The sequence below is a fragment of the Natrix helvetica genome, assembly GCF_964273705.1.
Source record: "Natrix helvetica genome assembly, chromosome: 4".
Lineage (NCBI taxonomy): Eukaryota > Metazoa > Chordata > Lepidosauria > Squamata > Natricidae > Natrix > Natrix helvetica.
In genome coordinates, this window is record NC_138550.1 from 102,356,270 (window position 1) to 102,380,056 (window position 23,787).

General features: G+C 38.2%; 1 protein-coding gene across 1 annotated transcript; it reads left to right on the plus strand.

Moving 5' to 3' along the window:
- The first annotated feature begins 1,339 nt into the window (after positions 1-1,339).
- MCUR1 (mitochondrial calcium uniporter regulator 1) lies at positions 1,340-17,682 on the plus strand. Its single transcript, XM_081952102.1, has 9 exons — positions 1,340-1,917; positions 6,040-6,138; positions 8,041-8,144; positions 9,270-9,371; positions 10,022-10,063; positions 11,707-11,778; positions 12,316-12,369; positions 15,087-15,201; positions 15,903-17,682. The coding sequence occupies exons 1-9, from the start codon at positions 1,590-1,592 to the stop codon at positions 15,956-15,958; spliced, it is 972 nt and encodes a 323-aa protein (XP_081808228.1). The 5' UTR covers positions 1,340-1,589; the 3' UTR covers positions 15,959-17,682.
- The last annotated feature ends 6,105 nt before the right edge of the window (positions 17,683-23,787 follow it).

Genomic DNA, 23,787 nt, shown 5'->3' on the forward strand with positions numbered 1-23,787 from the left:
AATGTGCAGGATAGGTTTGTTTGGTCTCAAAACAAATCTATCATTTCTTCAAATCACGGCCAAGGCCCTTTGAATTAGTATTATTTAGCATAACTTGAAATAGCAAACTACAATCTGTACGATTAATTTTCTGACTTGTTTGGAATGAGCAAACACTAGGTTGTGAAATGAAGCTGGAAAAGCATGCAGAGAATGACATCTGGAATACTTTCCACCCCTTTAACCAGCAATAGCCATGGGAGGCCTCTGTATTTTCTTTTGGATCATTTCCTTCTTTGGTTTCTGTTTTTCTGATCTCTCCTGTTGGGTCTATTTATGAGTTTGGAGAAGCAGGGAAGAAGCTGCTGACATTCCACTTTAATCCCCTAGCTAGGGAGAAAAGGGGCTTAAAATGGCACATTCAGCAACTTTCTATGCTATGCCCAACTGCCTCACTCAGGGCAGCTTAGATGGTGTTCTTTTTTCCCCACAACTCCAACTCAGAACCAGCCAATTTTGGAACACAAGCTTTCCTTGGCAGGAAGCCTGTAGAGATTCTCAGTCATCCAGGTCATGGTTGTCCCAAAGGTGCTTTCTTTTTTTTTTAGGAGGGAACTGGATTTTCTTGTTTTTACTTTTGAAGACATTTCGCTTCTCATCCAAGAAGCTTCTTCAGCTCTGACAGGATAGTGGGGAAAGGAAGGATTTATACTCTTTGCAGACAGCTGGTCATTTGCATCCTTTTTAGAGGGTCATTGAAGCACTTGGAGGGTTACCTGTAGCCTCAGGGTCACCTGAGTAGTGTTCCTGGTTCCTGAGGTCTGCAATTTTTTACCCTCTGGAAATCCATTCCTACTCTCACACCATTCCAAGGGTGTTCATCCCAAATTGTACAGCTAAAAGTCTGTAAAGTTTCTCAGTCACCCAGGTCATGGTTGTCCCAAAGGTACAACCAGGAGCACTACTCAGGTGATGCTGAGGACACAGATAAACCTCCAAGTGCTTCAAAGACCCTCTAAAAGGATGCAAATGGCCTGTTGTCTGCAAGGAATATAAATCCTTCCATTCCCCACTGCCCTGTCAGAGCTGAAGAAACTTCTTGGATGAGGAACGAAACGGCTTCAAAAAAAAAAAAAAAGTCCAGTTGCCGCCTGAAAAAAAAAGCATCTTTTCCTTGGCAGGATTCTCTCACACGCATACCTGCATGTTTGTGTTCATTTTCCCCATCGTGTAATTACGGTAGGCGGGTGTGAATACCGAACCCGCCTCTTTGAGAGTGTTTGGCGTCTCCCCGTGTGCTATATCTGCGTGTGTTCGTTTTATTTCCAAGTGTGCACGTCCCTCAGCCGGAGGAAAGGGAGTGTGGGGGGAGGGGGGGACTTGTGACTTGCAGGCGGGCGGGTGTAATCTCCCAAACGTCATTCGAAACTACCCGCCTCTTGCGGAGGCGCATGCGCCGTGAGCACCGAACCGGGACCTGTCCTTGCCGGAATTGAGCAAACTTGGCGGAACTGAGCGCTTTTGTAGGGGGAGCCACCGTTCGACCTCCGGCGCGAAGCGAGCAAAAGCGACGGCTCTGTGACTTGCCGCTGTGCGAAGCGAAAGCAGGGATGGTCAGAAGTCTAGCCGCTGCCGCCATCGTGGGGAACGGACAGAAAGGCTTCCTCCTCGTTCAGGGAGAACCCGCCGTCCTTCTCGGCGTCGCGCGCTCCCCTTTCCCCGGCGGTTGCCTAGGAGATCGGAAGCGGGCGAGCTGCCTCGCGAGGAGGGCTTTCGGAGCGCGCGCGCGGCCGGCGGCGGGAATCACCCCAAGCGGGCGGCCGTGCTCCGAAGCGCGCGCCCCCTCCTCGTCGCGTGCCGAAGCCTTCCCTTCGCCTGCGGTGGGGATCCGCTTCCTCAGCCTGAACGGGAGTCGCTGCCGAGCGGTGGAAGGACGAGGTGAGAGACGGGCGGGGCGGGTTGGAGGGGTGGGACCGCTGTGCGTCGCTTCTATGGAGGGCTTCTCTGTAATTATACTCGGAGAGTAGGAAAAATCAGCTGTTTTGCCAGGCTACATTTACACTGTCCTTCTCCGGAGTAGTTAACCCGATACGCTTTTCACGTTTTCGATTTCACTTCTCGCTCGCTCCCATTAGTGATCAGAGTTCCTGGAGGTTGTGCTACATAGGACGAAACATTTGGAACGTGTCGGTTAGATTTATGGACATTCTCTCATCCAGGGCAGGGCTGTCCCAAAGGTGCTTTTTTTCAATAGGCACTTGGATTTTCGTGGTTTTTTTTCTTTTGAAGACGTTTTGCTTCTCATCCAAGAAGCTTCTTCAGCTCTGAAAGGTGGTGGGGAATGGAAGGATTTATACTCCTAGCAGACAGCTGGTCATTTGCATCCTTTTAGAGGGTCATTGAGGCCACTTGGAGGTTTATCTGTGTCCTCAGGGTCACCTGAGGGGTGCTTCTGGTTCCTGTAGTCTGCAATTGTTTTCCTCTGGAAATCCATTCCTACTCCCACACCATTCCAAGGGGGTTCATCCCAAATTGTATAGCTAAACGTCTGTAGAGCTTCTCAGTCACCCAGGTCATGGTTGTCCCAAAGGTACAAGCGGTATTACTCAGGTGACTCTGAGAACCAGATAAACCTCCAAGTGCTTCAATGACCCTCTAAAAGGATGCAAATGACCAGCTGTCCGCAAGGAATATAAATCCTTCCATTCCCCATTATTCTTTCAGAACTGTAGAAGCTGCTTGGAAGAGAAGCGAAACTTCTTCAAAGGAAAACCAAAAAGTCCAGTTGCCTCTTGAAAAAAAGCATCTTTGGGTGTCGGTTTGATTGTAAATGGCATAGATTACATAATTCAGATAATAAATGATAAAGATCTGGGTGTAGTGGCAAAGGATGATATATTATTTATGGAATTTAATATGTTAACCACAAATTCTATAATACATTACCATAATATTGATGTGATGTATAGACTTCCGTGTAAATAACCAATTACAATTTGACTATTGTATGCTGTGTTAAATAAGCACCTACTAGACTTGATTGGTATCCAACTCTGCGGAACTGGTAGCAGATTGTAATAGGCAGAGTAATTTTAAGCAGTAAGTAATGTCACAATCAAAAGTACAAAGTGGAATGTTAATGATAGTCTGATCCACACAAATCTAGAAGCTCTACATTTGTTTTGTTTGATTTAGTGTATGGGAACCTATTGTAGGACAAAAATAAACTGGAGCAAGTACAAACAAAAATACCACAAAATTGTTGGGAGGCTCTTTAGCCATCCATCATTATTACCACATTTTTTTAAAAAAATTAAAAATGAAAAGCAGTAAATATCTTTTTTAAAAAACCAAAGGTTTAGTTTCTCTTCCGCAAAGTCTATAATATGTGCTTCCCCTCCCATATATCCACGTGGTCACCAAGTTTAAATTATAAAGGAAACAACCTTCCCTTTGCTTAGACCAGTGGTGGGCAATCTTTTTTTTCAACTGAGTCAAATCTCGCCAAAACCACGATTGAAATTTATTTTGAGAGCCACATTTTTTAAATCGAAAATACATAGGATGGTACACTGTTTTTAGTTTCAATAAACTCTGGCATTTGAAGCACGCAAGTCTTAAAGCTGTCAAGTTACAAGATCCTTGCACCCCTAACCCTTTAGGAAAAAAACCCCAAGGGGTCTTCAAACCTGACAGCTTTAAGACTTGTGGACTTCAACTCCCAGAATTCCTCCTCCAGTCATGTTGGCTCAGGAACTCTGGCATTGAAGCATGCAAGTCTTAAAGCTGTCAAGTTGCAAGACCCTTGCACCCCTAACCCTTTAGAAAAAAAACCCAGGGTCTTCAAACCTGACAGCTTGAAGACTTGTGGACTTTAACTCCCAGAATTCTGAGAATTGAAGTCCACCAAGGGCATCAATCATATTAGCCCAGGGATCTGCAAAATTGGCTCTTAAGACTGGTGGACTTCAACTCCCAGAATTCTGAGAGTTGAAGTCCACCAAGGGCATCAATCATATTAGCCCAGGCAGGGATCTGGAAAATTGGCTCTTAAGACTGGTGGACAACTCCCAGAATTCTGAGAATTGAAGTCCACCAGTCTTAAAACAGCCAACTTTGCAGACCTCTGTGTTAGCCCAAAGCCTGGCGCTGGGCGGGCCTTGCTCCCCCATTGGTGGAGCCCCAAGAAGCGAGGAGTGAGAAAAAGAGACGGAGGCCAAGGAGCTTCTCCCCCCCCCCCCGCAAAAATCTTATCAGGGAGCCGGCGGGCAGTAGCAAATTAGCTGATCATGCGGCGTGATCGGCTAATTTGCTACTGCCCGCCCGGCTCCCCGGTTAGATTTTTGCTGGGAGGAGGCGGGGGGGAAGCTCCTTAGCCTCCGTTTCTTTTTCTGCCTCCTTTGCCTTTTTTCTTTTCAAGCGCCCCTTTCCCTTTTTTCTTTTCGACCCACAATGATTAGGGAGCATCCTGAAGCGAGGAGGGAGAAAAAGAAACGGAGGCTAAGGAGCTTCCCCGCCGCCTCCTCCCAGCAAAAATCTAACCGGGGAGCCGGGCGGGCAGTAGCAAATTAGCCGATCACGCCGCGTGATCAGCTAATTTGCTACTGCCCGCCGGCTCCCTGATAAGATTTTTGTGGGGGGGGGGGGGAGAAGCTCCTTGGCCTCCGTCTCTTTTTCTCCCTCCTCGCTTCAGGATCCTCCCTAATCATTGTGGGTCGAAAATAAAAAAGGGAAAGGGGTGCTTGTTTTGAAGTGCCCGAGAGGAGGGAGGGGAGCGGGCGCCCGGCACACAGAAGAGCCACATTAAAGTGTGTAAAGAGCCGCATGTGGCTCGCGAGCCGCGGCTTGCCGACCACTGGCTTAGACTATCTTTAGAGGGTAGATTTTCCTTAGACTATCTTTAGAGGGTAGAAGGGACATGGAGGAAAAAGTATTTTGCTGACTCTGGGTGTTTGGAAAGGCTGCCTGCATCAAACATCTACCTATGTCATACAAGGTGAGCCAAACTGACCAGATTTAGATGTCTAAATTACACTATTAATCTATTATTCAGGATAATTATTTAAGGATTTGATTAAATGGATTGCATCCCACAACGATTTACACTATAATTTGATTAAAAGATTTGTATTCTGTTTCCTATTAAAAGAAACCTTAAAGCAGTGGCTTAAATAATTAAAATTGCAACCAAAGTGGCTTAAATGATTAATTTAAAATGTGCATTAATTTTAAAAATACATTTTTTTTAAAATCAAATGAATAATAAAGCAATAGCAAAAGAAATGTAATGAACTGTTAATGTTTCAACTTCCAAAAGAATCGGTAGTTTATCTTAGAAATGATAAATTGTCCATGAGAATTTATATGGAATCCCTGGGCGATAGAAGGAAAGCGGGGGAAGGCAGAAGGCAGGCACACCACCAGACCAAGTTCAGCCAGAGTCACAATACAAGATCATCTTGGTAGATAGCAAAGGAGACCAGAAACCAACAGTGTATAATTAGTATAATGACATGCAATTTGAAGAAAGACAACTGCAGTGAGCTCTGTTGAAAGGTCACCTTTCCCCCATCCTGAAAAAGCTGCCTGTGGAAAACTGTATCTAACCAAAGCTAAATCCTTTCAGATCACGTGGATTAAAACAAAGTGCATTTAGGTATGTACTTCATTTTAATCCAAGTGAAATTGGTTAAACGTTTTAAGAAGTTTAATGGGCTGAACTTGATGTTAAAACACTTTTAATTAAATGATTGGTGTGTGTGTGTGTGTTTGTGTGTGTGTGTGTGTGTGTGTGTGTGTGTGTAAAATCATAAACATCTTTATACTTATTCTCCATCATTGCATGTTTGCAGTTAACTGTTTAAGCAAGAAAGAATGAAAATTATAAAAATTCCACTCCATTTTTTGGGTTAAAAATAGCCATAAAATGTTTTAATTGGTGGAAGCTGTAGTTACAGAGAACATATTCCAGTCATTTAAAGCTGAAATACACTGTTTTACTGTAAAAGACAAAATGGTAACTTGTTTGTATTAAAGTTTTTTTTTTTTTTTTTGCATCAGCTCTGCAGTTTGAAAACAGCAAAAGTATATGTTCACCATTGGGAAGTAGAACACTTTATTTTGATACCCATGCCTTTGTATGCCTCTTGGAAGAAAATGGTAATGAATATATTAATCTACAATTTGAATAACAGTAACAGTTTTGTTATCATTTTATCTCTAGAAATAACCACTTACATAAATACTATTTTTCATGCATTTTTTCTGGAGTTAGCTGGCATTTGCATGTAGTTGTAGTGTATTTATGTCACTGTAATAGTAAGCATGAGTTTTGGGGGAAAGATAGTATTAATGATTTTACACAATATTAGTTACAAATTAGAACTTGATTTCATTTTCTGTCCATTTCTATACTTTGAAATGAATGCTGTTAAACATTGAAATGCATTAAGTCATACAAGTATTGTTGATCGATTTTATTTAAGATGCTATCTTTTCAATGGTTGCCTCTTGTAATAATGTAAAACCTATGTGTAGGCAGTGGTGAAATTCAATTCTGTGGATGTGACTTGGTGGGCGTGGCAGGGGAAGGATTCTGCAAAATCCCCATTTCCTTCTGACTCCAGGGGAAGGATACTGCAAAATCTCCATTCCCTCCCCACTCTGGAGCCAGACAGAGGTGGTATTTGCCAGTTCTCCGATCTACTCAAAATTTTTGCTACCGGTTCTCCAGAACCTGCTGAATTTCACCCCTGATGTGTAGGGCTTTCCCCCCCAAATATTCTACATATACAGTATATCAATTAGTTTTAGATGTCCCATATCCAAACTGCAACATGCCATCTGGGAACATTTGAAAACATTACAATAAGAACAGATGCAAAGGCCATAATTTGGTAGTACAGCGATGGCTCGCGTGCCATAAGTGGGGGGAGCACAGGGGGGGTCGTGTGCAGTCGTGCCACACCCATAATGCAATACGCGACACCCAGTGCGCATGCGCGCACTACAGGCGCTCCCCCTCCCATTTTTACATGCTTTTTTCGCCCTCCCCAGGCTCCAGAGGCTTTATAGGAGCCTGGGGAGGGCGAAAACAGCCTCCCCTGTCCCCCCAGAAGCCCTCCGGAGGCGTCAGGGAAGCCTCCGGACGGTCCCTGAAGCCTTCGGAGCGCTCAAAACGAAGTGACTTCCGGTTTGCTTGGAGGGTCGTTTTGAGCGCTCCGAAGGCTTCAGGGACCGTCCGGAGGCTTCCCTGACGCCTTGGAGGGCTTCTGGGGGGGCGGGGGAGGCTGTTTTCGCCCTCCCCAGGCTCCTATAAAGCCTCTGGAGCCTGGGGAGGGCGAAAAATGGCTTTAAAAAAGGGTGAACTCAGCTGGCCAGCCGCGCATGCGCGCTTGCCAGCTGACAGGGCAGCACCTCGCGTGCCCTGACAAATGGCTCCGCGTGCCACCTGTGGCACGCGTGCCATAGGTTTGCCATCACTGTGGTAGTAGCTGAGGGAAGGCTGGGCAAAGAGGGAAGGTAAAATGTTGAGAGGTTTGAGTGCCAGGGGAACACCTCGTGCTGGGAGATGTTAAGATCATTGCCTTAAGGACTAAAGGCACAAGTCAGTACATTGGTAGCAGCTATGGGGAGGCAAAGAAAAGAAGGTACTGGAAAGATGGGTGGAAAAGGTCTCACTAGACGTCGGTAAGTGCAAATGCACCAGCCGTGCAGAAGAGGAGGAAACAGGGTGCAACTCTCTACATTTTTGCCCTACATCCTTCTTAAAATCAATCAATGAGTGTTTGGATAGATGAAATATTCTAGCTTTGTTTCTACCTAGGAGCAAGATCAGCAAAACAAACTTCCAGATTGCAATAGTTTGCTTTGTATTTGAAGCAAAATTGAAAAATTCTGTCTCGTTATTTAGGGTTACACCTGTTCTCTAATGATAATTATATGGGAAAGGATGGATTTTTTTCTGCTCACCAAATTATTATTGAAAGCTCTTATTTTTTATGATTATGCTTGTTGAATCAATGTGTATGTAGCAAATAATAATGTTTTATATTGTTTTAGGATTCACCACTCAACAATCTGAGATCATTGTGTCTGCTATAATGAACATTATGAAAAACAATATGGATATGATACACAAAGACATGGTCACCAAAATGCAACAGGTTGGGAATGTATTTAATGCATAATTATATTTACTAGGGTGGTCTCAGATTAAAACCATCTAAATTATAGACATTTAGTTATAATAACTGATTTTGATAGTGCTACTGTTGTGGCCCAGCAGCGGCCGGCTGAGCTGTTGGTGGACTCTGACAGCGATGAACATTATGGGACTGCTCTGGAGGATGAAGAAGACTCTGGAGGGTGTTTGCAGTCAGAGCAGGGACTAGAGAGGCCTGTTGGCCACCAGGTGGCATCTGAGTCAGGGAGCAGTGAGGAGGAACAGAGGGAGGTTGTCCCTGATATGCGTGTGTGTAGAGCTGAGAAGAGAAGGGAGCAGCTGTGGAGAAGACGTCATAGAAGGAAATAGGGACAGGTGGCTACTGTTATGGCCCCTCCCAAAGAGTTTATAGGTGGAGCGACGGGAGGGGAATCTTTGCAGGAAACAACAGTCCAATTTACTAGCCGTTGAGAAAGCATTCCATAAGTCTGGTCTTGGTTTCTTGAAGATAGCGTTCTAGGCTCCTAGCCAAGGGGTGGTTTATCTCCGTAATTAGTCGTGGCAGACAGCCAAGCCTGTGTCTGCATATTCATTAGAATCACGGGACAGAACAGCTACTAACATAAAATGTGTTGCAAAGTAAATATATAAAATATGTCTGTGCTAAACAATAGATTACTCTGATCTCCATCTATTCATAAATCATGCAAAAGCATTCATTTTTGCTGATATGGCCTTAGTTTGCATGGATTCTTATATAATTATCTTCAAAATTAGTACTTCTTCATGAGTCCAAGGTGAGTCTCGGCCATGCATTTGGCATCTGTCTTACAACTCTTCAAATCAAATAAACATTTTTGGGGAATCACACTACAATTGCAGAAAGCACCTGCCATTCCCAGGAAAAGACAGAACCATTTTAAGTAGTAACAGGTCATGTGAGCACCTCAGCAGGTACCTTCGAATTTTAAACAATTGTAATTGGCAAATAATTGCGCATAATATAATAATAATGAACTGCATAATATTGCATAAACATCATAGATAGAACGAACGTTGAGGATGATATCTCAGCACTGGTAGCACTGATGGCCTGAAGAAACCCTTTTTCCTTTTTTCTCCAAAGGAAATTGCTGTTCAGCAGATAATGTCTCACATTGGTGTTGTAAAAAAGGATATGATTATTTTGGAAAAGAGTGAATTTTCAGCACTCCGAGCAGAAAATGAGGTAATTATTTTTAAAAATGTATTGGCTATTTTTTTAACATAAGTGGATGAAATTTTAGTAGTGTAGCTCAAAAATATGTTGAATCCATTTACTATTAGCTACCATCTGAAATTAAGGAAAGACTTCTGTTTTCAGTTTTAAGGTTTTAAAGCTTGCACTAAATAAAATCACTGATATCAGACTATTGAAAGGAGTTTTAAAATTTAACCACATTGAGAGCAGTGGATAAAAGAATGTGCTATGCCCGTGCTTATTTCGCTTCATTGTGATTTTGGAGTCCAACAAAAACCAACAAATATAAAACAATATAGTTTCTCTGAGACTGGAAATCTTGATTTTTGACCCTTTTCACCTCCATGTTCGTATTTGTGAATGCTTTAATAAGATCAATGTTTAATAAGATCAAAGCAAGCGCTACATTAAGTTCAGCTTTGTACAGGCATATACAGTAGATGCTTTTTGAATATATCAATATACACTCATAAATAGTAAATGTAGTTACATGAGAATTCCAAGTTCTCTTTTTCTTTTCTACCTCCTTATTATCAAACTGAGTTGATTGTAACTTAAAAACTGTATTTACTACATGCTTCACTACTTTTTTGCCTGGTGTTTTAACTAAGCTTATTCTCTTTTTTTTTAATGCAAAGAAAATAAAACTTGAACTTCAGCAGCTAAAAAAGCAAGTAATGGTAAGTTACATTATTTTCAAAATGCAACTTCAGAATATAAAATGAATATTTACTTTCTGTAAGACGTTATTTTATAATTTTGCCCTGTATCCACTTATATGGGAGCAAATGCCATTGGGCTCTACTACCCTTACTTCTGAATGAATATATACTGTATATAGGATTATGTTCTAAAATTACAAGCACTTGGTGAGAACCAACACATCAGCAACATTGTCAAAATCCAGCATCTGTTTAACCCATCAGGAAGAATTATGTATGAATTTCTATAAATACAGATAGTTTAAACACTGCAAAAAATACAAATTCTGTATTAGTCTAGAAGGGTTTGTTGTTTTTACTCTTACAACTCAGAATGATAATGAAATTATATGCTAACAAATTAGTATATATACATTACATGATATACATATCGCATGCATTTATACTAACAATCTGTACAGGGAACCTTAGAAATACTGATGTAAGGCTCTGTCTTGTATCTTTTGGCTGTGTCCTGCTAAGAAATTGCTGGGAAAATTTAACAAGCTCCAAATTTAAAAAGAGGGCTGGGACTTCTGTTATCAAAACAAGTTGTCTACATAAAGTGAAACCACTTAATTTGCTTTAGATCTATAATAAACTAATCCATAGGAAACCATGCCAAAAGAATCTTGGTAGTAAAAATATTCTAGTAAAATTACCATAGTTAAATTATCTTCAGCAAAAAAATAAAGACATTTTCTTATAGGTAATTGATAGATGACTGCTTGTACACTCTCCAATAAAGGTAGTCCTCAACTTATAGCAGTTTGTTAGTGACCATTTGAAATTACAACAACACTGAAAAACGTGACTTCAGACCATTTTTCACACCCATTGCTGCATCACCATGGTCACATGATCAAATTTCAGAAGTTTGGTAGCTGATTCATGATGGTTTACAGTGTCCTGGGGTCAAGTGATCACCTTTTGAACCCCTCTGACAAGCAAAGTCAATAGGGAACCTAGATTCACTCAACAACCACAGTGATCACTTAACAATTGCGGCAAGAAAGTCATAAAATGGAGCAAAACTCATTTTACCTGTCTAACAGCAATTTCTGTGCTCAGCAACAGAAATTTTGGGCTCAATTGTTGTTGTAAGTTGAGGACTACCTGTACTGCTTTTGAATATGTCTAACAATGTATTTCCCTACATTCTAAATTAGAAGAATTTCTCGGACTGGATTATGTGGTGAAACATGCTGCTGTTGAAAAAGTAAATCATTGATGGGTGTTTCTGTGATAGTGTTCAATAGATGTTGTATCATAGCAACAGAAAGGGTGTGTGGCAGACCTTCAGAATTCAGCTAACTTAAGGCACCTTTTATAAATTATGTTGAGGTTTCTTGACTGGATACCAAGTAATGTAGAGAGGTATTCATTTGAGTAAAATATACATTCTCACGCTTTTATTTAGTTTTCTCCTTCTGCTTTGGGTTTCTAAAAAACCTGGAACAATTTAGCAGGAGGAGAGTTTGGTAGAGTAATTAAAGAAATATATTTCTGGAATAATTTAGGGCTGTTGACTGTGGAACATTTCATTAAATATAGTATTACTTTTTTGATGAAGGAATCTGAATACAGGCATTCAGTTTAGTTCTGTGCAATTCTTTTTCTAGGATGAATCTTCCAAAGTGCGAACAGATAGCAAATTAGATTTCAATCTAGAAAAAAGCAGAGTAAAAGAATTGGTATGTATGCTTTCCTTTTATATAAAGATAATTCAGAAATACTGTCATACCGTAATTCTGTGTTAACTGTTAAACAGGTTCTCATAATTATTATGTTACTATTTGATCAAATAGTATTGTGAGGATGACACCTGTCTAATATTTTAATCCATTAGATTAAATGAATTTAAATGAATTAAGTGACTGGATTAAACATTAGTTTTAGATAACCCCTTTTTAACAGAACTTGAAATAAATTATTTTAGGCTCATTGGCTGCACAGATTCTCCTGAGTGCTTAATGAGTTCAAGAACCATAGCTAAAAATAAACTTTGGAAGATATTTATGGTTTTCCTGGGCCAATGTAGATTCGAAAGTATTTCATTTGGAACTTTACCTGATGGTATTTAGATAGCATTTCATTCATATAACTGCTAGTAAAGAAGGGAGAATAGAATGTGGAAGAGGCAGAGACTTTAGCTTAATGATTAATGACAAATGGAAGGTGACCAATTTTTTTAGAAGCAGAAGATAATTAACTACTCTCTTCTTTTTCAGTATTCACTGAATGATAGAAAAGTATTGAAAATGAGAACAGAAATTGTGGAATTGGTAAGAATTACAAATATAATTATTAATCACAGTAAAAGTCCATTTCATATCTGTTTTCAAACTTACTTAGACATCATTATTTAATTAAACAAATGAATATAGCCACCCCTCTCACCAAAGGCAATTCTGAGCAGCAAACTATAGATAAGAACCATAAATAAAAACAAAAAATATACACTATAAACATCTTTTTAAATAATAAACATCCTAAAAGCAAAATATACAAACCACAGAACGGGGAAAAATAAAAATGGCCACCTCAACAATAGAGCCATCTGAGCAGCTGCCTGGCAGCCTCATACCTGACAGCATAAGTAAGACTTGTGGGCTTTTCATAATATCAAAAGGGATGGAGCTATGGCCGTGATGGCGAACCTATGGCACGCGTGCTACAGAAGGCACGCAGAACCCTCTCTGTGGGTACATGAGCCTTTGCCCCAGTTCAGTTGCACCGCGTATGCACACACGCCTCCTACTGGCCAGCTGATTTTCGGGTCCCTATTGTGAACGTGCAAGGGGCAGGATGCATGCAGGAGACACACGTGCATGCGTGGGGAGAGGGTATCACTGCAGGGTGACCTACTAGGCCCAAAATGAGGTGCAAGGGGGGAGACGTGTCCCCCCACTGCCCATTTTTACTCCCAGGAGGCTGCAGGGAGGCCTACTAGGCCCAAAACAGGGTGCAGGGGATGCAATGTTCCCACCCACCCCCACGGCTTGTTTTTGCTCCCAGGAGGCTGCAGGGAGGCCTACTAGGCTCAAAACAAGGCCCGTGAAAGTCTCACGCACATGCGTGGGGGAGAGTGAGGGAGTGTCATGTGTGCTTTTGGCACCCAATGACAAAAAGGTTACCCATCACTGAGCTATGGTAATCTAATGTTGGGGGAAAGAATGTTCCATAAAGTAGGTACTGTTGCAGAGAAGACACCTATCCTGGGACTCGTCAATTGAAGGTCCCTAGCTGACGGGACCCACAACATGCCTGCTTTGCCCAATCTAGATGGATGGCTGATATATTTGAGAGAAGCAGTCCCTCAGATAATCTATGCCATGAAGGGTGTTAAAGTTAAAACTAGATCTTGAATTGGGCCTGCAAACAAATAGGCAGCCAATATAGCTCACGGAACAGAAGTATAATACGTGCTGCTCTAGAAGTGCACATAACTGCCTATGCTGCTGCATTTTGTACTAGCTCTAGTTTCCAGAAAGTCTTCAAGGGCAGCCCCATGTAGAACGCATTGCAGTAGTCCAATCTGAAAGTGTCCAGAGCATGGTTGACTCTGCGGAGTGCTTAATGACCCAGAAATGAGTGCAACTGATGCACAAGATGAAGCTGTGGTATAATAGAGTTGCTATCTAAACAGCTTGACTAGTGTAGAATGACATTTCATTTCAAACAAATTTAAACCTTCACCAACCTTCACCAATTCTCAAAAATCTATCAAGTCTTCATATTGTTCTTGGAGATACATACCAGTTGGAGAAATTATGCTTTGGAAAATGTAACAGGACTTACTTATAACAAAAGGCTAAATTAGGGAAATATCTAAGGATTTTTCTTACTTCTAGATGATATTCATATTCTAAAATAGATATCAGTTTAAAGCTGATCTTTGCCATATATTATCATCCATCATTTTTGCGTAATTCATGATTTTTAATTTCATAAAGCTTTAAAACTTCTTCATTTAAAGCTATTCATTTTTAAATTGCGCTACAATTTTACTAGTAATTCATGAAAGAATAAGAACCAGCTGTAATGGTCATAGAAGATTATTTCACAAATTTTTAAAAAACCGTAATACTATGTACCATATTTTTCGGAGTATAAGACGCACCTTTTTCACTTAAAAAAGACTGAAAATCTGGCTGCGTCTTATACACTGAATACAGCATTTTTTGCCTCACAAAACCCCGCCCCCTTTACCAAATGGCCATGCAGAGACTTAGGAGCCTTGCAGAGTGCTCCTGGGGGCTGGGGAGGGCAGAAATAAGCGAAAAACAGGCCTCTTTTGCTTAATTTTGCCCCCCCCCAACCCCCAGGAGCACTCTATAAGCCTCCTAAAGGCTATGCATGCCCTTTTTCTGACAAAACACGGGCCAGTTTTCGCAAAAAATGGGATGTTTTGTGCTCATTCCCCCCCCCCCCCCAAGACCACTGTACAAGCCTAATAAAGGTTTTTGTTTTTTGGGGGGAAAAAACCGGCCCCATTTTTGTGAAAAACGGGTTGTTTTGGGGAGGTTTGCAGAGTGCAAAAACTTTTTTTTAAATTTGCCTCTTCAAAATCTTGGTGCGTCTTATACTCCGGTGCGTCTTATACTCCAAAAAATTCGGTATATACATTAAGATATTTGATTTAACTTTTGTATTAAATCTGTGAAAATAGTTAAATAGTGTTGTCCTACATACATATATTCAAATAAGTTTTATTAGAAGTGAATTTTTAATTGCCAGACTGGGAAAAAAGAATGTAGCGTTTCAATGTGATCGTAATACTATACCCAAGCAATTAGCACTATGTAGTTATAAACACATATGCCGCATTATTTAAGAGCAAAAGCAGATTTTTCCTTCCTTATATATATAAAAAAGAGAATCTGTTACATAAAAATGTACAGTATTATTTTTGGGATATGTTTGCCTAATATTTTAATAAAATGCTTAAAACTGTATTAATGTTAACAGATTTGTTTTAAAGTGTTTTCTCTATTTTAAGCATGCCCAGCAAGATCGAGCTTTAACACAGACTTATAGAAAAATAGATACTGAAGTTGCAGGTCTGAAAACAATGCTTGAATCACACAAACTTGACAATATCAAATATTTAGCTGGTAAGTTATCCTTTGTCTACATATATGCTTGGTCAATTTCCTTATTTGCCTGCTCAGTTTATGCTTATGTTTAATATTTATGTCAAATATGATAGTTTCTATTTGGTACCAAAAATTGACTGTTTAGTTTAGTATATTAGTATATTTAGAACCTCTATTGCTATATTTTGTTGGCATAATCTCTTGTTTACATTGGCTATGTGTTTGATGCCGCAAATACATTTTTCCTACTAGTTACACAGTATAGCTTTCACTTTTGATGCTTAATTGCTAAAACAGGATCTATAAAACAGGTCATATTGGAATAAATTTATTTTAATATATGTAACAGTGTATAAAATTTGAATAGCATAAACTGTTTTTAAAATTGTGATAACTTGAAAGAATAATTTAAACAATAATATTTTTACTCTAGTTTTGCTTATTACTTTGTATTTCTTCCCTTTATTTGATTATTAGTCCTTTTTTCAATTTTCTTCATTCTCTGAAATGTAGATCATAATAGGATGAGATAGACACAGCCTAGCATTAGTTTCCATGTTGTCTAATAATACACAGTTGCTTGCAAGATTCTAGTAATATGTTAGAACATGTTAATGTTGATAGAATTGTATTTTTGAAAGGACTAAAACAACCATATTTAAACTTATTTTTATATCCAGAAATCCTTATGTATATTTTTTCTTCATTTCTTCATCTAGGTTCAGTGTTTACGTGCCTTACAGTAGCACTCGGATTTTATCGCTTATGGATGTAATGAAACATTATTTTCAAGGATCTTGCATTAGCTTGCCGTAAGAAATAACATGTTATTTCCATCTGAGAGAGTAGCATTTTATTTATTTATTGCACTGAAAAATATAATCAAAGAATTACATGTGGGTGCCTGAAAAATGTATGGGTATCAAAATATTGAAGGAAACCTTGCCTGTGTTATGGGCATCCATATTTTGCACAGAATATGTCCACTCAGAACTGAATGTTTATATGTCTCCAGGATATTATGATCCTATAAAGATAGCTTTTAAAATACCAACTACCTATATCAAATGCAAGTTTTAAGTTAGATTAGTGGTATTATAACAACAGACATTAATGATAAGTGAGTGGGGATAAAATAATTCAATTGCCTTTATTTATCATGTTTCTTCAGAGCTAGAAATTCTTGAATTATGTCAGGGTTTTACTTTTGATAAACAGGATTCTAAAGATTTCTTGTTTCTGTATTTAATGGATGTTTCCATTGTCATCTGTTGTTAATAAATCTCCGTCCAAATGTTTTGTAAGCAACGGTTGTGAAAAGATTGTGCTGATAATAAAATGCCAAAAGAACAGTAGACAAAATCTTAACTGTTTCCTTAATATAAAAATAATGGAAGCAAAAACTTTTACAAACGTTTAATTTTTAAAGTTTTACTTCCAATATTTTTATTTTGGGGAAACAGCTAGAGAAAAAAGGCATTTTATTCTTAATAAAATAATAAAAGGATACCAACACAATCATAAACCTTTTTTTTTTTTTTAAAGGTTAATCGGGTTTACTCTCAGCCTGATTACAAGGTTGTAGCCTATTGAGATTTTTTCAATATTTCCAGAATAACAGTAATTATAAATCAGTGACCAAATTTATCTGCAGTTAAGCACTATAAGAAGTTCTTAAAGAGAAAACGTTCCTAAATAGAAAATAGTATCGGCAATTGCAGCTAGAAGATACCAAATACCACAAATACATACCTGGAAATAAATTCTCGTGAAATCAAAAGAATAGTCATTTTGCAGACTGGAAAATTATGTGTACAAGCTAGGCCAAAATTTAAATCTAGCACATATATCCATAGGTCCATTTCTTCTAGGGAAATGTGGAAGAGAATGCTTGTTATACATAAGCAATTGATTAATTGTTAAATTTGGCAACATAAAAGAAGGTATCACTTTTATGAGGAAACACCAATTGATAGTAACTTTATTATTACCAAAGAAAAGAAAAATGCCTAGGTTTTTTTCAGCTCATATGCCAAAATAATCCCACAGCAAAATACTTTTAATTGTTCATACTTATATAATTATTTCCCCTTCTTTTGTGACTTTTATTGTCAATCACAAGCAAAATTGCCATTGATTATGATCCATTTAATTAACCTCTTAAGAAAGATTAGACTTGAATAATTTCTTCTTAAAATAAAGGTAACTTGAGTGGTTGCATTATTTTTATCCATTTTATAAATATAAAATACTCAGAAGAAATATATTGATGAATAAGATTTACTGAGTAATACAAACTATGAAATATTGTTTCAACATAGTTTACCACAACATTTGACCTTTTTTATTATGCTACATGTGTAATTACTTCTTTGTAATAGTAGTTCGAAAGCCTCTTTACATGTAAACTGTCACAAATTAGTGGCAAATGTTTTATAAAGAAATTCATTTACAAATAAATAGATACCTTAGATTACACTAAATAAAATAATAAAATGATCTGAAGTAGTTGTCATTGCCAAGCCTGAGATTGGTGTATTTGGTGAGCCGTGTGTGTGTGTGTGTGTGTGTGTGTGTGTGTGTGTGTGTGTGTGTGTGTGTGTGTGTGAGAGAGAGAGAGAGAGAGAGAGAGAGAGAGAGAGAGAGAGAGAGAGAGAGAGAGAGAGAGAGAGGGGGGGGAAGATTATTATTGCTTTTTAGTCCATGCAGTTATATTTTGTGACTAACTTTTCACTGTAAAACATAATTGTATTTTTAAAAAGCCATCAATACTTCTAAATTTTATTGTATGTTAAATTGTATCTTATTAGTGGTTTTTCTTTCTAAATAAATGTGGATGGATGGATAGATTGATTTGAAATATTTATTTATCATTTCTAGGGTTGCCTTCTTGAAATTTCCTGTTTGAATAATTTTAGTGGAAACTAAATATAATCTTAATCAGTAAAGACCCAAGAAAATAAATGGGAATTAAAGTTATCAGGTTTTCTATCACGGCATAAAATTTATTGGGCTATTAAGTGTCAGAATAATTCTATGTGGAATAAGTGCTTTAAATAATAAATTATTCAGGATAACTTTATTGCCCCTCAAATTATGTACTACTATGAGAAAATTATACTGCTGCTGTTATCTATTCTTTTCTTCGGGCAAATTATAGTCTCAGCATAGCAATACATTTTAAAATAGGTATTCTTTATATTATTTTTTTCATTCTAGGATCAATATACATGAAATTGGAAGCTAACAATGTTTTATGCAAAAATGCATTCTATTTATTAAATGTTTACTCCTCCTTTCAGTCCAGTCCAGTACGGTATATAGATTAAATTCAGGACAAAGCTATTTATGTTAGAAAATTCTTAAAAGCTCCCATTTTTAGAGAGCATCAGGTGGGAAAATACATATTTAATATAAAATTATTTAACTTAGTTATATAGATAGATGAGATGAGATTGGGGGGAGGTCTTTCATTAATTGTACTAATGGCTCTTGACGTAACAGAAATTTGTCTCAGGCAACTCCAGGATAAGAACAAAATAAATATGTATTTGATTACTGGCTGCATTTATGGAAGATTTTTTTTTTCAGAAAGCTCCCTATTTTAGCAATGGACTTTCCAGGTTTGAACATGTGTTTAAAATTTCTCCAATGAGGCAAAAAAAAAAATAGAGCTACTTCTAATAACTTTATTGTAAATTTCTTTCGTATTACCACAAGAGATGAGATTCTATGTGTCAACCGTCCCATTGCATTAAACAGGAAAAGAAACTTCTGGGGCATTTTTTTTCTTCAATAATATAACTTCGCTAAAAGCCATATGGGTACAGAAGTAGAAAAGCCAGTTCTGACGTTTTCGTTTCCCAGTCAATGGTTTAGGTCTGTCTCATGCTTCCAGGCGGCACACTTGCTTTCCAGAGTTCCTTCCCAAACCTCTCTTTACTTCCAATCCAATGCCTTCTCTCCCCCCTCCTCTTACTGTTGTCTGCAAGCAGGGCTGCGTAGCAAGTCAACCGTGAGATTGTGTATATTTCACCAGGAATTGGTAAAATCCTTATCGGAGTTCCAGCCTCATTAAAGTATTAATCTATCCTAATTTCACCAAAGAAGTCTCAAGATAAAATAAGTTTATAAGAACCTGAATTCACTGGATCGGTACGACTACAATATTTTATATGCTTTCCAGCAATTACCTCCAACAATCATCAAGATCAGATTCACAGATTTGATAACCACATGAATGCAGAGACCTTTGTTGAAATCTGTTGATGGGTAAGTTTGATTGTGTTTCATTTCATAGCAATTGTTAAGGGAGAAGTGTGAATCTGCCCGAGGTGAGGGAAAGAAAAGCCTCACTCTAAAGGTACTTGATTTCCACCCCCTTGTCTCTGTACTCTTAGCAACTTCACCATAATGAGTCTGGGCATATTGCCAATTTAAGTGTTCATCTTTGAGTTTAAATGCTTGGTTTGAAATTGTGCTGTATATTTACTTGTAATAAGAGAGATGACTACAATACTATCTCACTGAGAAGTCATGCAATTCTTTATTTCTTGGGGGGGAGAAGTAAGGTTCTTTTCAGTTTCATAAGAATTAAACAACCCGTGTGCCATTGGGTTATTGTTTCAGAGATATATTTTTACCTAAACACAAGACATAAAATGACTACAGCTAGGCAAAAAAGCATTGAGTGGGAATGACTTTTGACTTCCTGCTGGCATTCCCATTGAATTTACTTATAGGAAGGTGGCAGGGAACAGTAGATGGAAACAACATTCTCCCTTCCCCACTGTTCTTTTCTTCCTCCTGCCCCCCTCCCTTCTTTCTCTCCCTTCCCCTTCCTTTACTTTCCTTGTGGGTAACTTGCCATAAGAGAATCGGTGGGAAAGCTTGGAAGTTGCAAGCCCAAGGCTAAGCGGTACACAAGAAATTCCATATATGTCAGAGATGGCACAGGTTGGGAAAGAGCAGTGGGGGAGGGGGCAGCGGTTTAGGCTGGGAGTGTGTATGGGATTTCTTCCTGTTCCTTCCCGGCATACCGGTAAGTGGCTGCTGCTGGGTGAGGAAAGGGGCAAGGTGTTGCGAGAATGGCTAGGAAACTGTCACAAAACATTCAAAACGAGCATCAATGACTGCAACAGCAGCCCAGCAGAGCTGAAGCAGCAGCAGTACTGAAGCAGCTCCAACTTTCTCACATTTCATTCCCTCAGGAGTCATGAGTTCCAGATTTTAGACATATTTTGTAAGTTAGCCCATTTGAGGTACTTTGGTTCAAAAATTGTTGCCCTATGATGCACCATTTTTCCCATTTAAAATGTTCTAGGAACAAGACTTTTGGTAGTTTATAGATGTCATTCTTGGTTATTTTAATTTCTTACAATCACTTTTTTTCTTAAGTATAGATTCTTTGCATATGCAATATATTGCTATTTGAATATTGATTTGAATTCCTATGAAGGTCCTACATCAGTAAATAGTATTAGAAAATATGTTACATATTTAAATGCTGTGAAGTTCATTACTAGATATTTGTGAAATGATGCAGATTATACAATGAATTGCTATTGGGAAAACATTGATAAGTGGACCAAAATAAAATTAATGAAGTTAATATAAAAAGTACTTCGAGAACCAAAAAACAAAATTTAATTTAGCATATTTAAAATGTTAAGGACAGATACTTCTTATCTACAGGAGAGACATTTAGTGGAATAGGATAAACCTTTATTAATGAAGTACATAATGAATACAAATATTAATCTAGAAATATTGTGTGTTACAAATTTACTTACAAATACTTCAACGACAGCTAAATATGTGGCTATTTTGTTTCAAAACAGATTAGCAGTTGATGTGCAACCAATTATTATTAATGTAAGGAAGCAGGAACTGTAATAGCTTTGTTTAATATTTATGGACCTAATTTAGATTCTCCTATTATGTTCTGTCAATGTTTTCAATACTTGAATGAGTGCATTTATGATAAGTGGTAACAGGAGGAGATTTTAAAGACATTGGATCCTGACTTGGAAAAAATACACTGCTGGGGGGGGATCATTAGTGAGGGAAACAATTAAGATATATGTATAGTGATTGGAGGATATTTGCTAATGACTACGTGATTTACTTAACTGCAGTGATTTGCTTAACAACTGTGGCAAAAAAAGATTGTAAACTAGGGCAAAACACACTTAACAATGGTCATGCTTAGCAATAGAAATTTTAGGTTGAGTTGTGGTCGTAAATTGAGGACTACCTTGTAGTACAATGAGTTATGTAAAGCAATAAATAATTTGGATTTGCTTTCCTTTGCATGTAAAGAATGGTTATTTTGCTGCAGATCAAGCTGGGACCATACTACTGAACTTAATAAGACCATATGTGCTTAATGTTTACCACTCTTGAATCTGACTTTGAAATCTGTTTTTGCTTTCCAAGCCAATTGGATAATAAATGTGCATTTAAAACTCAGCTAACAATTTTGCCTTGAACAATAAATGTGTTCTTGAGCCAAGTGACCTAATTCTTCCATGTCATCCCAAAGATTTCAGGGCTGGAAAATAAAGCAGTGAGGCCATGGAAAGAGAAAAACGATGCCAATTAACTTAATAAAAAACATATTGTCCTGTGTTATTTGTTCCTTCTTTCTTTGCTTTTTTGTTGTTAAAAAAGTTGATCCATATCAGTTTAACAGGGAAATTTTTTATTTCCATTTGGGGGGGGGGGGGGAGAACAGCTTACAATGTAAATTTTTAAAATATATAGTGGTTTTAAATTGCATTAAGTATGTCCTGTTATTGTTCTATTTATTCAGCATTTTATCTTATATTATCTACCTGCTATCTAATTGTAGCCCACAATACTTAGATAATCATTCATTAAAACATATACTGTAGACAAGCTATGTTGAACGTAGGGTTTTATTTAGATATAGTACAGTGAGACAACTTTGAACCAACCTGAAATCTGGTTATCCTTGTCCAAAAAGATGCTTCTCCTTTAGCCTCTGAATAATATGCAGCATGTGAATATAATATAAAATAATTTTATAATTTAGCTTTTGCAGTGCCACTACCCTATTAGTAGGAGACTGCTACCTAAGTACAAGAATGCAGTCCTTTGTACATTTACCACAGAATAAGTCTCATGAATGAGAACCAGTTTGGTGTAATGGTGAAAGCATCAGGCATGAAACTGTGTGACCATGAGTTCTAGTTCTGCCTTAGGCACAAAGACAGCCAAATGACCTTGGGCTAGTCACTTTCTTGCAGCCCTAAGGAGGAGGCAATAATAGCAATAGCACTTAAGACTTATATACCGCTTCACTGCTCTGCAGCCCTCACTAAGCAGTTTACAAATGTCAGCATCTGGCCCCCAACAATCTGGGTCCTCATTTTAACCACCTCAGGAGGATGGAAGGCTGAGTCAACCTTGAGCTGGTCAGAATCGAACTGGCAGTGAGCAGTGAATTAGCCTGCCGTACTGCACTCTAACCACTACACCACCATGGCTCTTTCAATAAACGGATACAATTGAACAGAAGAAGAAAAAGTCTCATGAAAAGCACAAGTATGCTTACCTGTATACTGCATAAATTAGTACTAATCAACTTCAGCTAGTACTAAAAATTAGTACTAATCAATATGTAAGCTTGATTTGCATCTAACACTCCTGCATTTTTCTGCTTTTGGCTTATAGTAATTTGCATGCCAAATCTATATCTGTGAACCTGATCATGATTTATTCAACAAGCTATTATTTGTTTGGGATTTAACTTGTCAAAGGAGAAATGCCGCAAGATATTTAGACTTCAGCTATGAAGTGTGTGGTTTTAAGTTGGTCTCGGCTTTTTCCATCCAACAGAATTTGCAAGATAAAAAAGTACAATATAACCCCGCAGAAAATTTAAGAAGTTAACTGGAAAGACATATTTCAATAATGTTATGGAAGTGATTTAAAACTTTAGGTGGCCAATAAGGCAAATGTAGTAACTACTGATTTTGCAAAGCCTGAGACTATCACCTGTGTATATTGAATTTAGATTTACTAGCATATAAACAGAAACTAGGATTGAAGTTTGTTGAACTTCTTGCTATTTCCTGCAAGGGGTTAGGTGTTGTGTTTCAAATTAAGCTCTGGGCTTGAGCGATAGTAGACTGCAGGCCTCAGACTTGGCATTTCCTGGTAGAAGAGTAAAGGTCATCCCCTTGACATGATAAAATGGAGCAATCTAAGGAATATTTATACAATTGTGCAAATGATATACAAATGTAAGCAGGAAACCTCCTACAGTGAAGCAGAGGCTCCAGTGTTCCCAGGTTGAACTCCATCTCCCTATTTTATTTGAAGATGTCCCTTCACTTATCATGTTATAAATTATTCACAACATCTGGATAATCTGGATAATTTCCTCATCTATATAATTCTTTGTTCTTGGAATACCTGGGACTCTTGGTATTTTGGGGGCTGGGAACCCACAGATTGCTATCTTTGCATAAAATTCTTGGGCCTGATGACAAAGAAAATCCTTTCCCCCCAGTACATAGTCTTTATATTCTATTGATTATGTCAGGCTGTTGTGATAAAAAATAGATCACTTTTAAA

Bases quoted from the DNA above. Each gene is read 5' to 3' on its own strand.
- MCUR1 (XM_081952102.1), top strand. From the start codon at position 1,590: ATGGTCAGAAGTCTAGCCGCTGCCGCCATCGTGGGGAACGGACAGAAA. The intron at 11,779-12,315 runs GTATGTATGCTT...CTTCTTTTTCAG, and splicing joins AAAGCAGAGTAAAAGAATTG to TATTCACTGAATGATAGAAA. The intron at 12,370-15,086 runs GTAAGAATTACA...CTCTATTTTAAG, and splicing joins GAACAGAAATTGTGGAATTG to CATGCCCAGCAAGATCGAGC.